The sequence below is a fragment of the Nelumbo lutea genome, chromosome 4 (assembly GCF_056320005.1).
Source record: "Nelumbo lutea isolate HS-2025 chromosome 4, American lotus-T2T, whole genome shotgun sequence".
Lineage (NCBI taxonomy): Eukaryota > Viridiplantae > Streptophyta > Magnoliopsida > Proteales > Nelumbonaceae > Nelumbo > Nelumbo lutea.
Window position 1 is genome coordinate 90438987 of NC_142687.1, and position 17572 is coordinate 90456558.

At 39.6% G+C, this 17572-nt stretch overlaps 1 protein-coding gene across 1 annotated transcript; it reads right to left on the reverse strand.

The window, feature by feature from the left end:
* Positions 1-9375: 9375 nt before the first annotated feature.
* LOC148861731 (uncharacterized) lies at positions 9376-17474 on the reverse strand. The gene is made up of 2 exons (XM_088983197.1): positions 16830-17474; positions 9376-16591 (listed from the first exon to the last, which is right to left on the reverse strand). The coding sequence occupies exon 2, from the start codon at positions 13404-13406 to the stop codon at positions 12342-12344; it is 1065 nt and encodes a 354-aa protein (XP_088839323.1). The 5' UTR covers positions 13407-16591; positions 16830-17474; the 3' UTR covers positions 9376-12341.
* Positions 17475-17572: the final 98 nt, after the last annotated feature.

A 17572-nucleotide genomic window follows, 5' to 3' on the forward strand; every position in this document is an offset into this window, starting at 1 on the left:
TACACTCTGCACTAGGGCCTTGTTGACATCCTCCTTTAGCCTAAAACTGTTTATTGCAAGGTTTGGTTAATTTTATTATTTGGATAATAATAATAATAATAAATTGGGCACCATTCTAGGTTGATAAAATATACATAAATTATAACAATGAAGGATCAACAACAAAAATGGAAATAAAAAAATAAATTGTCAAGCTTGAATACATCCAAATGGGCAAATGACAAACAAACCGTGACAAAGTTGTAAACGTGGAGATGTTGTTTTATGGAGCCTCTTCATAAAAATCGGGATGTGCCCAAATCACTTTTCTATTTTATTCTTTTTGTGAAGAGAATATTGGGGAGGCTAGTGTCACTTCAACATCTTTTGTTCTTTTACAATATAATAATAAATCCTTTTTTATTGAAAGATGACAGAATGGATGACAAAAGTGGTCTGCCCAAGGAGTTTGTTTATATGTATATATGTGTTTTATATAATTAGTATGAGTATATATATATATATGTGCTTTTTAAATTTTAATATCTAAGAACGTAAAGAATATTAATTCTTAGATGTATCTGCTAAGGTGAAGTTAGGCCTGACTTTAACTTGTTTTTTAAGTGAATTTTCATATTGGGCTGGACCAAGGTTCAAAGTACCGATACAGGCCAATACACAAGTACTGATATAGGCGGTACATTTTTTTGGTTTTATTTATTTATTTATTTTTTGAAACCAGTTCAGAGGGGTTGGTTTAAGACCCAATTACCCTCTGAACCAGTGCCTGACCCGATACAACCCCTGGAGGGACGTATTGAGAAATCATCGGCACGATACGTATTAATTGATACGGGCTGATATATATCAATACTTTAAACCTTAGGCTAGACCCATCAAAATCAAAATCAAATTAAATAAAAAATACCAAAACTCACGTTTAAGTAGAAGTACAAAGCCAACAACCAGGAGACATAACACATTGTGTTTATTATAGTTGATGTATTAATTATATACAAAAGCTGCATTACTCGGTTGTGGGATGCATGCTAGAGTTGAGAGACGTGTATGTGTGTCGTGTGGGGTAACATTAATACATTATTTAGAGTTGCCTTCAATGTATAGGGATTATAAACTAAGGCAAGTGACATATTACTTGCTAATAATAGAACAAGTGGATTGTAGAGAAGTATATAATAGAGATTTTTAAATGGTTTTTCCTTTTCTCTGTTAAACCAAAGATAACCAGTTGTAGTGGAACATTTTGTTTTTATTGAATATATTAGTTAAAATTAATTGCTATATATATGATATGTTTCCACTTCAACATTTTTACGTGCATCCATATTTTTCTTTACATAATCAATAGTTTTAAATTTCTAAATAAAAGAATTATGACAGCTTAATTATTGGGTAGATGGGGGCTTTGGCCCAGTTTTGGAACTACAAATAATGAGTTTATTCTAGTTTTGATAAATACGTTATACATATTTTTTTTTAGTTCCATGGGGATACACAATACGGGGTTAGACTCTAGACCATCTTAGTCCAATTACAGATGTATAAGATTCTTTTTGCTTTATTAAATCGCATGTATTGCAAAGGTCTATTAATATACACACGGGCTTGACTATGATATGAAAAAGATATGATATCTAAAAAATAATTGACCAATAAACTGTTTGGAATCATAAACGTGGTAGTAAATAAGGTGTTATTTATCAAAATTGATGGGTTGCTTTTGATTGGTCAAAATTCTTTCCATACCATGACAAGTATAAGGACACGGGTTCGGGTCTAAAAGAAGTCACTTTGCCAAAAAGGAAAAAAACCAAAGATTAAAACCATATCCATTTTACCCCTTTCAATATCCCAAATAGCTCAGACCAAGTAATCAATATATATATATATATATATATATATATATAGTTGGGTTTGGAATGGTGACGTGGTTCAATGAGAGTGGTGGGAAGGGGAGAGGAGAGAAAGTCTAAGAGAGTGCAGGGTGGGGGTAATGGAGCAATGAGAGGCATGTTGACGTGGACTGTCAATGGGTCTTAACCTCGATGACACAATGGTTAAAAGAATCACATGCACGAAGCTTTATGGCATTTTAAACTAAAGGATATGGGGAAAAGTGAAAATAATAGCTACTCCAAATAGACCTAGCAAAAAGTTGATCCAATTTGCAAACCCAACCCAACCTAACCCATAAAAACAAGGTTAGAGTCTCATATTTAACTACCTAAATATGATAATGATCCAACCTGTAAAAACTGAGTTGAGTTGAGTTGGGTCATGGGCCAACCCGCCGACCCGATTGTCAGGTCTAATTGGCATTATTTATGTATTGTTAGAAGTTTCCACTCTTTAATCTTTACTATTTAGTCTTTAATCTTTACCGTTTACTCTTTGAATTGTTGAATGTTGAAATTTTTTATTTTATGTTTGGAATGATTAATTCATTTAGCTTTGGTATTTTTCATGGGCCAACCCTAACCCAAACATTTTAGGGTCTAGCATTTTGTTGGCCAACCTAAAAGTCAACCCAACCTGAAATCAACCCAAAGTGTGACACAACCAAAACTAGACCCACCCAACCCAATTGCCAGGTGTACCTCGAGGTGAAAAGTGAAAAGTGTTTTGCTACTATAACTATTATGTATGTAAATGGAACCAATAATCAAGTAGTAACATTGTGAAGTGTAGAATGGACCCTATTGTTCAATTTCTTTAATTCTTTTACCCTTAATATGATAAGATATTCCTTATTCATCTTACTTCACGTATGTTACTCCAGCTTTATCATTGTCATGACCAAGGTTTTAAAATGATAAAGACATAATTGAGGCATAAGACTTAAAACTTAAGGAAAAATCAATGAAAGTTTGTAAATTGATGAAAATAACATATAATATGCCGAATTAAAATTATAGAAAGTATACAGATCCATAAACTAGAAGTTTATAAGCAATAAGTTTCATCTTTTAAACATTAAATAAAATAGTAATTAATCAACTAACAATTATAAACATTTCACATTTTATGTAAAAAAAAATCAATTTAGAAGAAAGGAAACAACTTAGTTGATTTGATCTATAATAATAATAATAATAATAATAATAATAATAATAATAATAAATGAGAAAAATAACAAACTTGGGACATTACATTTAGAATGATAAGAAAAGTCCTACTCAATTTATTTAAAAGAAACTAAGAGCTTGATTAGTCTTTTTTGCATTGAACTCTCTTAAAACATTAAGAAAAATTAATAGAATTTGATCTGCCTTGTTTGTATTTTTTTTTTACTTTTTTATTTGGCCTATAATTATTGAAGTGTTTTTATATGTTTTAAATTATAAATATTTATATTTTTTGCATTAAATCACCAAGTAATCATTAATACTTGAGGCTTACACCTTTTTATGCCTCAAGCTACACTTTAGGCTTTGAGGTTTGAGGCTTATGCTTCATTCCGATAAAGGCTTAAGCCTCACATCAAAGTCATGAGATTTAAGCCTTGAGGCAAAATTTGTACACCTCACCTCAAGGCTTAAGCCTTTTAAAACAATGATCCTGACTAGGTGATTGCAAGAACCAAAGAGTAAGATTTACCTAATTACTCAGATACCTTTTATGGTAGACCAAACCAGGAGATAGAGCAAAGAATTGATTTGGGCACACCACAGATGGGTGATTTAATTTGATATGGGCACAACATGGTTGATTAATTTTGATATGGTCACACCACATTTTGCATCCCATTATGTGCATGGGGTGTTGATAAAACATGAAGAAGACTTTATTCTCTAGGGTATTGTAATATTTTCCCTCCCCCATTAAATCTCCTCTTTCCTCTTAAATCTTGATTCACCCTTTTTTGGACTCTCTTAATGGGTATAAATAAGATTGGTTTGGATCAGGTTATAACCAACTTAACGTTAAATATAGAACTAATCTGTACCCAAACTAATATTAAAATCCAAATTTATAAATCCAAATCTAACCAAATTTCAATTCAAACTATGCATTTGCATGGATTTACTTGCTAGTAACGAACAGAACCATGATAGAAGCAAAGGATGACTATTCGTATCACATCAAGTTTTAAAAGGATTTAAGGGACTTTATTTTTGTTAAAAAAAGGCTGGGCAAGCTTGAACAAACCGAAGAGATAGGATTTACTATATAAATAGACATGCATGAAACATTGACTCGTTGTGACTAGGGATGACTCGCCTAGTTATTCGTTTGAGATGGTTGAGATGCCCGATAAGCCACACCAGTTATGTTTCCTTCTGCAGAAATATTAAAAGGGAGAACCGCCCTTGAAAGTAGGCTAGTTATACTATGGCCTCGTTTGCTTTTCATTAAATTACTTACTCGGGTAAATGCAGTTAGCTGGGTAAATTTTTCCTAGGGAACACTTACCCGAATAAGTGCATTTACCTATCTTCTTTTATTTCTCATATAAATAAGGCAATGGCTATTTTAGCCATAAAAATCCATTATTAAAAAGGGCATTTTTATCCCATTCAAGTGTTAGCAACTTTACCCCTAGGTGAAAAGGTTATTTACCCACCTAGGAGATGGGTATCACTTAATATACTCAGGAAAATAAACTTTCACTGGTCCCCACATAAATCTGAAAAAAAAAAAGAATATGGGATTCTTGGTCAATGGGCACCAAAATCCCATTGACCAACTTTCCCCCCTCTCAAAATCCGAAAAAATAACGCCCCCTATAAGGTAAAAAAAAAAAAAAAAAAAGATCTGGGGCATGCTTACAGGTATTTGGTCATGTTTGGGAGTGCTTAAGTTAAAAATAAGTGCTTAAAACAAGTGCTTATTTGAATAAGCACTTATTTGCATTTGATGCCCAACTTTTTCAAATGCTTATTTTAAAAAATACACTTATTTTATATTGGACGTTTGGTAACATTTTTCTTTAATAAGCATTTGTGGCTATTTTGTCCTTCATTTTCTTTCAAATTTTTAAAATATACCCTTTGAAAGTACTTTTATTAAATTACTTTTATAAAAACACTTTTTTAAAGTACTTTTATGAAAGTACTTTTACGAAAGCACTTTTACAAAAGTATTTTCATAAAAGTATTTTTGCAAAAGTACTTATATAGAGTGCTTTCATAAAAGTTAAAAGTACTTTCATAAAAGTGCTTTCATAAAGGTGCTTTTATTAAAGTGCTTTCATAAAAGTATTTTCCTAAAAGTGCTTCCGTAAAAGTATTTTTATAAATGCGATTTTACTAAAGTGCTTTCATAAAAGTACTTTTACGAAAGCGCTTTTATGAAAACACTAATAAAAACACTTTTATGAAAACACTTTATAAAAGTACTTTTTTAAAAGAACTTTTGTGAAAGTACTTTTATAAAATTCAGCTAGGGATAATTTTATAAGTGGTATTTTAAAACTCAACTAGGAATAATTTTGGAAGAAAAAATTGAATAAGTGCTTATTGTATAAACACTTAAAAAAGTTGGAAATTTGGGCTTAAATAATAAGCCATTATTTTTAAAATAAGCACTTATTTTGTGTTTATTTCCCAAATACCAATAAGTGCTTAATGGCCCAAATAAGCACTTATTTTTAAGCACTCCCAAACATGGCCTTACTCTGTTAAACGGTTTCTCTATGATTTTCTCAACAATTTCTAGAAAGTATTCAAGGATAAAGCAAACAAGAAGAATCGAGCAAGACCCTATAATTGTTTTAAACTTGATCAGATGAGCCAAAAGCATCAAATCAAAGGCCATTAATTTGTTTCAAAAAGAAGGAAAATTAAGAAAAATAAAAGCAGTTCAAGTATAGTGTGCATGCTAAATTTATATCTCAAGCAATTATGTTAGACCAACTAGTGGTGGCTTGGTTGGCATGTTAGCTGGGTAGTTCCATCAGAGATGCGGTTTCGAATCCTGCTATTTACCACCTATGTTGAAAAGTTAGTGTGTGTTGTGTTAAGTACAAAAAAAAAAAAAAAAAAAAAAATTATGTTAAAACCTACTAGTAAACATGTACATGCATTTTCATGTGGCAGTGTCTCCAAGACAAAACTATTTATAATTCATGGGCAATTTCTGAACAGTTATAAGTGGCTAGTTTATGAAGTGAGAGTAAAGGACATATATACCCTCTTTATGCCCATTGTATGCTTAGACAAAGTAGGTAGAAAATGTCCAATGAAAATTCCAAAGAGAAGGGGCATTTGCGCTTGGTAGTATAGATTTTTGAATAAAAAAGTGAAATGCCCTAGTTATCTAAAAATTGGGGTCAAGGGGTTATTATCTTTTTCTAAACCTTCCAAAATTTGGGGAAAAAAGAAAAACAAAGAGAAAAAAATTGTGGATAAACTCTATAGAGTGATAAAATGGGGTCAAGGGGTTATTTCCTTTTTCTATAGAGTGATCATCAGAGCTTCATGTGGATAAACTCTTCGCCAATGGATTGGTATCAGATGGGGATTAGGGTCGAGAATAGGGATATATTCCAAACTTGGGGTAGGGGACGAGGAGTGTGATCCCACCACGAACCCGCTCCGTTTCCATTCTTGATTTTTAACCAGAAAAACCAAATCTGGTTAAAAATGGAAGGTGTGCCATGGAATTTTCCTTGCAATCGACAAAAAGAGTTGTAAGGACTATGTTACTGCCAAAGCATTTTTAAATAATAAGAAATAAACAAAATGAAACTCTCTATCTGGCTAAGTGTTTTTAACCTCTAAGCCACAGAATTGAACGATTAAATGGCTTCCTCAGAGTACATCAACAGCCTTTTCTTGGGAAACAAATGGAGCAGGATGGGCTATCAAAGGATCATAGTGATTAGCTCGAGCACTGCACCAACCTGAACAAGAAAAGATATTAAAGAAAAAGAAAAACTTTAGGGATAATTGTAGATTTTATCTGCAAGTTATTTGGTAGAAGTGATAAAATAAACCAGCATATGACAGCAGCATGAATTATAAAAAATGAAAAACAATAATTTGTCAATTTTAACTTGTATTTCTGTTGGAAGGTTGGACTGGACATCTGACCCATGAGCTTGAACCTATGAAGAAGGTAAATATTAAAGGGATAGTTAAAATGAATAAAAGTTAATAACAATAGGTGGTATTTGTGAATAAAAAAATTTGCTGAATATTTGACTCAAAAGAGAAGAGACAATAATTCATGGTAATTGATTCCATAACAACAATCATCATGTTTTGTTAATGGAGAAAAAAATGAGGCTGCTCATATTCTAGCTAACTTAGGTTGTAAAGCTAGAGTAACTACTCACTTTGACTCTAGCCGAAACTCTCATGTAATCTTTAACTATCAATAGTATGAAGTTGTCTCATTGTTTTAAAAAAAAAATCTAAATGAAGCGAATTAAATTTTAAAATAGATATGGCTATTGATGTAACCGTTTTCGGTCACGTACCAATGTTTTGTGATGTAAAATTTTTTGGCTAAATACCTCGTTATTTGACCCGGTGGTGGCGTGCCCTAGTGATGAGCTACTTGGTGGTGAACTGCCTACTGGCAAACTGCCTGAGGGCGAACTGCCTGGTGGAAAACTGCCCGGTGGTGAACCGTCTGGTGGCGAACTGCCTGGTGGCGAGCTCCCTGGTGGCGAACTGCTTGCTGGCGAACTGCTTGGTGGTGAACTGCTTGGTGGTGAACTGCCTGGTGGCGAACTGCTCGGTGGTGAATTGCCCGGTGGAGAACTGCCTGGGGGTGAACTGCCTGGTGGCAAACTGCCCGGTGGCGAACTGTCTGGTGGCGAACTGCCTGGTGGTGAACTGCTTGCTGGCGAACTGCCTGGTGGCGACTTGGTGGTGAACTGCCCGGTGGCAAACTGCCCGGTGGTGAACTCCTTGGTGGTGAACTGCCTGGTGGTGAACTGCCCGGTGGTGAACTGTCTGGTGGCGAACTGCTCGGTGGCGAACTGCCTGGTGGCGAACTGCCTACTAGGCGGCCGATGACTTAGAGAATGCTGGAGCTCCCTGGTGCGGCGCAATCCGACTGCCCTCAGCATGAGGTGGTCTTCTTTCCTTTGTAGGCTGCGGGAGCTGAGGGACCTGCGAGAACTTCATCTTTTCCTCCTCTTTGTAGGTGGCGGGAGCTGAGAGACCTGCGAAAACTCCATCTTTTCCTCCTCTTTGTAGGCGGCGGGAGCTGAAGGACCTGCGAGAACTGAATCAGAGGTCCCGGGGGTATTTTCCCGGTGGGGGCTCTCCGACGCTTAAGTTAGCACTCTTATTGTAGAGAGCTTTGAAGATAATATGAGAGAGCTAGAGAGCAGGGGTTACTTCCCTTTTTTCATCCCCCTCTCCTTTGGGGGGTGAGGTCTTTATATACCGGAGTCCTCGTGGGTTAGGTGGGTGAAAAGTCTCCAAATGGTAAGACTTGTCGCATCCTGTCAGAACCGGGGTATGGTGGTGAACTCCTTGAGGTCGTCAGGCTGGCGCTTGTGTCAGGCGGCCAGGTCGGCGCCTTGGCCGGGTTGTCAGAGGGGCGCCTGCGTCAGTCGGCGGGTCAGTGTCTAGGCTAGGTCGTCAGGTCGGCGCCTGTGTCAGTCGGCGGGTCAGTGTCTAGCCAAGTTTGTCGGTGGGCGCCTTATGGGCGGCTTGGCTGGATCATGCGCTAGGCTGATCCAGGTCAGCCAGGTCACGCACGCCGCACACCGCACGCAGCTCGCGCAAGCCGTGTGCAGTTCGCGCAGGTCGCGCGCGTGCCGCGCGCAGTTCGCACAGGCCGCGCGGCAGGCAGGCCAGACTGGTGCCCGGGTGGGTCACCAACTTCGTAAGTTTGTTGGCTGGGTGTTTTCCTAGTTGTCACGAGGTGCCACGTGTCACAATTTCACTGGAGGGCAAAATCTGTCCTCATCAACTATGATAATAAAGAACCTTGAAATGACAAAACTTCAAGACCATTCCAGGGTAATGTTCTTATCCCTTTAGGCTATGTTTGGTTTGAAGGAAAAGGTAGGGAAAGGAAAGGAAGGAAACCTTTACAAATCTTGTGTAGGTTTCCCTTTCTTTCCCTACTCTTTCCTTCAAACCAAACATAGCGTTAAGGTACTGTATTTCTTTGTCTCATTGGACAATCGAAAATATAAAAACAAGAATCACCAAGAGTGGGTATTAGCTAGTATCTTCAGAAGTGATCTATCTCTTCTAAAATGCTTTTTTGCTTAAGTTAATAGGCTAGGCATGATGTTGAGGGCCCGAGAATAGGATCTCGTCACGGGTTGGTCCACGAGAAAAACCTCCTGTTTTACCTTGTTCCTTCCTGCTCTTGATGAACCTATCTTGGCGCCTCTAGTGATTTGTTCAAGAGATCACCAACTCTCCTAACTCACTTCTTTAACTGAATATTCGATATCCTCATTCAATAATGGTGTCTCCTTAAATAGGAGATTACAAGAGTCCTAATCTTAGGGAGTCTCTTTGCTGAATAGGGAGACTTCCAGTTCTATCTTGCTAAGGATAAGATAAGCTAATCCTAATCTGATAATCTACTAACAAGATAAGATAAGAGCAATAGAATAAGATAAGAACAAGCAAGATGATCTAATCTAATCTAGATAAGACTGTTGTTGCCAAACTGGGTAGGATGAGAATCATTGAATCCCTGTTGCTGTTGGAGGTGGGTCAGGTTCCTGTTGCTGCCGGCGGCAACGGTACGTCTTCCCGAGGAATGCGTCCATAACATTACTCCCCTCCTGGACTACGAGCTTGTCCTCAAGCTCGAACTCCGGATATGTGGCATGGAACTCTGCCAATGGGATCCATGTGGCTTCGGCCAATGGTAAATTACACCATTCCACAAAGACTTCAAGAATTTCACGATTGAGACGAGAGCGGGTGAGAGCTTTAGGTTGGGGAACCAGTTTTCCATCTTTCAAGGGAGGTAGGGAGGGGACTCGGTCCGGAGGGGCACTCGTAAATGGCTTCAGTAAGGAGATGTGGAAGACATCATGAATCCGGCTGGTCTCTGGCAATTCCAACTGGTAGGCCACACTGTCAATCCATCGTAGAACCTTGAAGGGCCCATAGAACTTAGGGGCCAGCTTCGGGGCAGCCCTGTGGTGCAAGGAGCATTTCCGGTAGGGCTGGAATTTTAACCAAACAAATTGTCCTGGATCGAACGACAGTTCCCGGTGGTGCTTGTCATAGTTGAGCTTCATGCGGAGCTGGGCCTGCTGTAAGCGAAGGTGGACGTCGGCTAGGAGGGCATCACGTTCTTGTAAGAAGTGATCAATTGCTTCCAAACGAGTAGAACCGGGCTCATAGGACAGCAAGCGGGGAGGATCCCGACCATAAACGACGCGAAAGGGAGTCATGCCGAGGGAAGAATGGTAGGCTGTGTTGTAACAGTACTTGGCCCAAGGGAGCCAATCCACCCACCGTCGCGGTTGATCGCTTACGAAACAACGGAGATACATATTGATTGTGCGGTTGACCACTTCCGTCTGACCGTCAGTCTATGGCCGATAAGCTGATGAGTAGGCTAGGGTGGTGCCGTGTAGCCGGAATAACTCCTTCCAGAAGGCACTAGTGAAAATCGGGTCCCTATCACTAACGATGGATTCTGGTAACCCATGTAAGCGAAAAACATGTGTAAAGAAGGCGAGGGCAATTGAAGTGGCATTGTACAGGTATGATAGAGGAATGAAGTGGGCGTATTTAGAGAAGCGATCGACTACCACGAAGAGAACTTATTTGCCACCTACCTTGGGTATTCCCTCAATGAAGTCCATGGAGATGTCGGCCCAGATCTGTGTCAAAATGGAAAGGGGCTGAAGGAGGCCTGTCGGGTGTAGGTTTTCCCATTTCTGCTGTTGGCACGTGGAGCGATTCTGGACAAAATCTCGAATAGAAGTCTTCATACCTTGCCAATGGAAATCAGCCCAGACGCGGTGGAGCGTTTTTTGAACGCCTCCATGGGTGGAGTTATGGATGCGGGTGATGATGGTGGAAATCAACGGGGAGTCTGGCGGAAGATAAACTCGTCCTTATATAGTACCAACCCGTCTTGAAGTGACCAATTGGGGTCAGCAGTGCCGGACTGGATCTTCTGAACCAAGAGCGACCATTCTAGGGACTGTGGTGTTGCCTTCTTAATGTCGTCAAACAGAGAGATCCGGGGTTAGGAAATGCCACACAGAGCCATCGCGCTTCATCTTGCCTAGACAAGGCATCAGCTGCGCGATTTTAGGACCCCGCCTTGTATTCCACCCGGAAGTCGAACCCGAGTAGTTTGCTAACCCAATGCTGCTGAGGGGAAGTGGTGAGACATTGCTCTAACAGGTATTTGAGGCTATAATGATCAATTTTGACGACGAATGACCGCCCCCACAAATATGGCCTCCAGTGTTGAACGACTCGGGCTAGGCCGATTAGTTCGTGCTCATAGACTGGAAGCTTCAGATGCCGATCGGCCAGTCTGCGGCTGAAGAAAGCAATCGGGTGTCCTTGCTGCTGTAATACGGCCCCGATACCTACTCTGGAGGCATCGCACTCGACTATAAATTCGAGGGCGAAATTTGGTAATTGCAAGACTGGGGTGGAAGACAGGGCATTTCTCAGTGTCAGAAAAGCTTCATCGGCTGCGTCGTCCCACCGGAAGGAATTTTTCTTTAATAGGTTGGTTAACGGGGCCGCCAACAATCCATAGTTCTTGACAAATTTGCGGTAGTAACCCGTTAATCTGAGGAACCCGCGTAAGGCCTTGGCTGATTGAGGCTTGGGCCATTCTTTTATAGCCTAAATTTTGGAACTATAAACTATCACACCCTGCCCATGGATGACGTGGCCGAGATAAAGAACCTGACACTCCCCGAAGGAGCACTTGGACTGTTTGAGGAATAATTTGTTGTCGTAGGAGCTCAAAAACGGTCCGCAGATGGTGCACATGCTCTACCCATGATTTGCTGTAAACGAGAATATCATCAAAGAAATCTAAAACAAATTTGCGCAGATGGGGCTGAAATACCTCGTTCATTAATGACTGAAATGTGGATGGGGCATTGGAGAGACTGAATGGCATGACTAAAAATTCGAAGTGGCCATGGTGGGTGCGAAGGCAGTCTTTTTCACGTCACCGGGATCCATGCGAACCTGGAAATACCCGGACCTGAGGTCCAACTTAGAGAAATACTGAACACCGTGCAACTCTTCCAGCAGTTCGTCCACAATGGGAATAGGGAACTTATCTTTGATCGTTCGGTCATTGAGTTCTCTATAGTCAACACAGAACCTCCACGTTCCATCCTGCTTCGCCACCAATAGAACCGGCGAAGAGAAGGGGGAGTGACTTTTGCGTATGATTCCTTGTTTCAGCATCTTTGTACACTATTTTTCTATCTCGTCCTTCTGTAGGTGAGGGTAGCAATAAGGCCGGACAACGACTGGTGCTGAACCCGCCACCAAAGGAATGCGATGGTCGCAAGCTCGGGGAGGAGGGAGTTCCTTGGGTTCCTGGAATAGATCTAAAAACTCGGCGAGGAGTTTTTCCATGGCTGCTGGTTCTGTCAGAAGTGCATGAACCTGTGGTGTCTTTTCTTTAACCCTGCAACCGTGCCATGAAACTTGCTTCCCATTTAGGTGGAATGTCATTGTGAGCGTGCTGAAGTCCCATAAAATCGGGCCTAGGGTAATTAACCATTTTACCCCAAGAACAATATCGAACCCACCCAAAGAGAGTACAAATAAATCAGCAAGAAACAGTTCAGAATTGACCTGTACCGGCACGTCCTTACAAATTCCTGGACTGTGAACTCTCTCACCATTTGCGACGGCTACCTGTAGTCGCGGCCAGAGTTCCATTGCGAGTTTTAACTGAAGGGCAGCATGTTCACTTATGAAGTTGTGTGTGCTCCCTGAATCAACGAGAATGCGTACCGGTTGACCTGCTATTTGTGTCTGTAACTGCATGGTCTGAGAGGTTTTAATACCGGTGATCGTATGGAGAGAGATCTCTGGCTCGAATATGATGGGTTCTCCTTCATCCTCCTCTTGTTCATCGATGAGGAGGCAAAAAAGCCTCTTGCATCTATGTCCTGCCGAGTAGAGGTCATCACAGTTGAAACATTGGCCTCTCGCTCGGCGTTCAGCCATTTCTGCCCTGGTCAAACGCTTAATGGGTGGAGCGGCCATGTTACTACCTGTACTTGTCACTGGTCTATAGGCGGTGGTTGTGTGAGATTTCAGTTCCCGGATGGTAGCAAAAGAAGGGGTCGTTGTTGCTGATCTTGGGGGTACCCATGAGTTTGGTGGACAACCCACATTAAAAATTCCACGGTTGAGTTGTAGCTTGCACTCGAACGCGCGGGCTAAGTTCATGGTTGTGACCAAATTTGGGGGATTCTGCATCTCGACATCCACCCGTAGGGGTTCTACTAGCCCTGCCGTGAACATATCCACTTGCTGGTCGGGTCGCACGGAGGATGCCCTCGCAAGGAGGGTTTGGAACTGTCGCTGATATTCAGCCACTGTGTTGGTCCATTTAAGGTTAATCAGCTCGCCCAGGGGTTGTTGGTCAGTGGGGGTCCGAACCTAAGAAGGAAATAGGACTTAAACTGGGGCCAACTGAGCCCGGGTTCTTCTTGCTCTAACCGATAAAACCAAAGTTGTGCTTCCTCTATTAAGTGAAAGGCGGCTAGACTTACCTTATCCCGGTCATCTATCCGTTGATTCTGAAAAAACTGCTCGCAGCGATACAGCCAGCCTAAGGGGTCTCCGTTGCCATTGTACGACGGGAATTCCAACCTGCTGTACTTGGGGATGACTGCGGCTCCTTGGATAACGGACTGTTGTTCGCCAGAAGACTCTGGTAGATCTGGTCGGCTGTTGTTAGCGGTTGTCCCTCCTTCAGAGTTCCTTTCCCTGCTAGAAAGGAATAGCTCCATCAGGCGTCGCAGCTCCCTCACTTCGTCTTTGATCTCACATACTTCGGAGCTGGTCTCCACGAGTTGGTGCTCGAGGTCGTGGACCCTGGATTGTAGCTGCTCCAGATCTCCCATGACGCCTTGCTTTGATACCAAGTTGTTGAGGGCCTAGGAATAGGATCTCGTCACAGGTTGGTCCACGGGGAAAAACTCCCGTTTTCCCTTATTCCTTCCTGCTCTTGATGAACCTATCTTGGCGCCTCTAGTGATTTGTTCAAGAGATCACCAACTTTCCTAACTCACTTCTTTAACTGAATATTCGATATCCTCATTCAATAATGGTGTCTCCTTAAATAGGAGATTACAAGAGTCATAATCTTAGGGAGTCTCCTTGCTGAATAGGGAGACTTCCAGTTCTATCTTGCTAAGGATAAGATATGCTAATCCTAATCTGATAATCTACTAACAAGATAAGATAAGAGCAATAGAATAAAATAAGAACAAGCAAGATGATCTAGTCTAATCTAGATAAGACTGTTGTTGCCGAACTGGGTAGGATGAGAATCATTGAATCCCTGCTGCTGTTGGCGGTGCGTCAGGTTCCTGTTGCTGTCGGTGGCGACGGTAAGTCTTCTGGAGGAATGCGTCCATAACACATGACCATTTAGTAAAAGCCTATAGTATATGTCAAATGGTCTAAAAACAAGACTTAGTGGTCCTATACAAATAATATACACAGTGGACTCCCTTCCATATCTTGAACATTTTTACTTCCCCATAATTACCCATGACACACGGAATACAAAAATTACCAGTTCAGGAAAGAATGAAAAGATGGATTGATGTTAATCTAGTACAAGATACTTGTCCATCTATGCTTTATGGCTCTGGTTGAAATCAAAAAGAAGAAAGAATTTTGGTACTGGAAGTTGGCAAAAATACTCATCAAAAGAAAATATGAAAAATTTTCCACTTCCATTTTCAGATGACTTATCTCTTCCATGATGAATTTTACCTCAGAAAACAGAGACACCACAAATTAATTCTCAATCAAGTCTCTAAAACATGTTTCAAATAACACTTCTAGTATACCTATTAGAGCACTCCAACAGACTCACCAACATATTTTTTATATCCACCTTAAAAAAAGGTTGGGTGAATTTGGGGAGGGGGGGAAGTCCATGCCAGTGTTGTCAATGTGCCATAATCAATAAATTCACCATAGCTACAAGTCATATTCTCAATATTGACTGTGCAAAGAGGTTTAGCTTGTTTTGAAATGGGGAAAAAGGTATTATTGTTGGCTATGCACTCATAAAAAATCAAGTAAAACACAACCACAAAAGTTAGAAAATTAGCAACTTACACCAAAGTACTAATGACAAATTTCTCTATTAGCTATCTGCATTTTTTGTTGTGTTTCCACCTTTATCTAATACTTCACAATGATCAAAGGATTTCTGGTATTTTTGTTTTGTCATTTATTCGAGCTTCTCTGGAGCATTTCTAGAGAAAGATACTATATTCTATATCCCTATTGTTTTAGTTTCATAAGACAAATATACTACCTTCAAGGGAGAAATGTATCCATTCCATTCACAAATATATTCATGCTCCATTTCCAAATTTAATTTCACAACATCCTTTGTCCTCTTCAAAAGCTTCACATGTATGCAGAGACATGCATCTCATCTTAGTTATCATGGGAATGTTTTTATTTTCTTGTCCAATAGGATTTAAATGCATTGAAGATCCTTAACATAATTGTGGCTCCATGTTACTCAGAAAGCAAACTGGAATCCCATTTGTCCCCATTAAGAAGAAAGCAAAACTTCTACTGGAAAATGATGAATCTTTCATGGCAGGGGGCAACTCATAAACTTCACCAAGGAATTCAGTCTAGTAAAGAAAAAATTACTCTATAAGAATTTATGATACTTGGATGCAATAATTTCTAACAAGATAATGCAGGAAACTATGAATAAAGTAGAAGAGAGACACATAAAAAGTTCAGACCCTGCTTTTCTTGATATAGGATTACACTGCATATATAGGTATTTCTGATGGAAAACGAGGTTGCTAGCTTTTAGGAGTAAAATCCTTTCTTCCCCAATATATTTAGTTTATAGAAATAGTCATCAAGATTTGGTGAAAAGAGACATGAAGCCTTATGAAGAACTTTGCACCCAAGGGCCACCAATGAACCATCATGTTATTACTCCAATGAGTTTATTGTGCTTTGTAACTATGCATCATGATTAGTAGCAAACTGATCATTAAGTTTTCACCTTCTCAGTTCATTAATCTGCCTAGAGGAAGAGATTCAAGCATTTCCAGCATCTAGCACCATCTTTTAAAATCTAGTAATAACTTCTCTAATTAAGAATAAGATGAAAAAAAAAAAAGAATCTGTTAAGTGCCTCGGGGTACTATCTTTATACTTAAATTTTATGACCTACAAGCAAATGCCAACCAAGGTTTTGAACTTATTTAGCTACTATTGACCAGAAAAAGAAAAACACCTTATTTGGATACTTAACCTCTCCAACTTCAAATACTCTTTGCCAGAAGTTAAAGGAAACAAACTGAGCTATTTGTACCAGAAACTTTCAAAGAAATACTAGTTTCCAATGCCATACCTCTACCAAGATCATCAGGATCAACATGTACAACAACTACCCTTCCCAGTATTGAGTGCTGCCCGGTTAGGGGAATCTACATTTCAGAGAGAAAGTAAAATGAACTCTTCAAAGCTCAAATGAAATTGGTAAGACACTCCATAATGCAAGAATTTGAAATGGTGGTTTAAGACACCATTATGTTTCCCAGAAGCAAAGTAAGCTATAGACAAGTAATGGGTGAAAATCATTTGCACCTGCATGTCCTTAATGAAAATTTCAGCAACTCCTAGAAGCAAAGTAAGCTATAGACAAGACAAATCATTTGCACCTACCACTATGTTTCCCAGGTCACCCGTATGCCGCTCTTCATCAGAAGGAGCTCCATGATCCTTCTTTAGTGGATTGAACTGAGGTCCTGCAATAAGGAGATAAAAGGGAAAACACCAAAACCTATATTTTATTAACCAAACCAGAAGAATAAAAATGAAAGAAATGGGTGAAAATCAACATTCTGACTTGATTAAACGTAGTGACTACCACAAAAAATGACCATTTTAGGGTGATCACCAATATGTATAATTTTGTTTTGTGAAAGAAAAAAAAATCAGACTGAAAACACAAAACCAGAATTGAAGGTTAATAAATAGAGAAGGAGCTCAACAATCCTTCTTTACCGGGTTCAGATGAGGCCCTACAATATCAAAATCCGAGATTAATTAATAGACACAGTTCATTATCCTTGTTTATTGGATACAAATGAGGGCCTTTAACATGGGAAGAAGACAAAAAGAAAACACAAGAAACCATGTTTACTAACCAAACCACAAGAATAGAACCAACAAAGAAATAGGTAAGCATGAACGATTTAGTGTTGATTAAAAAAAATTTAACCAATTAAACCAAAATCATAAGATCAAGTAAAAAAAATGGGTAGCCAATTGCAGCCATTGGTGGTATTGCCAAGAGCATGAATATGAAATCCATGGAAACAACCTTGTGAGAGGCCTATGATCTTTCCTTTGACATGGGTAGCCCCTATAAATTAAAAACCACTACAAACTAAGAAAAGTAAAGA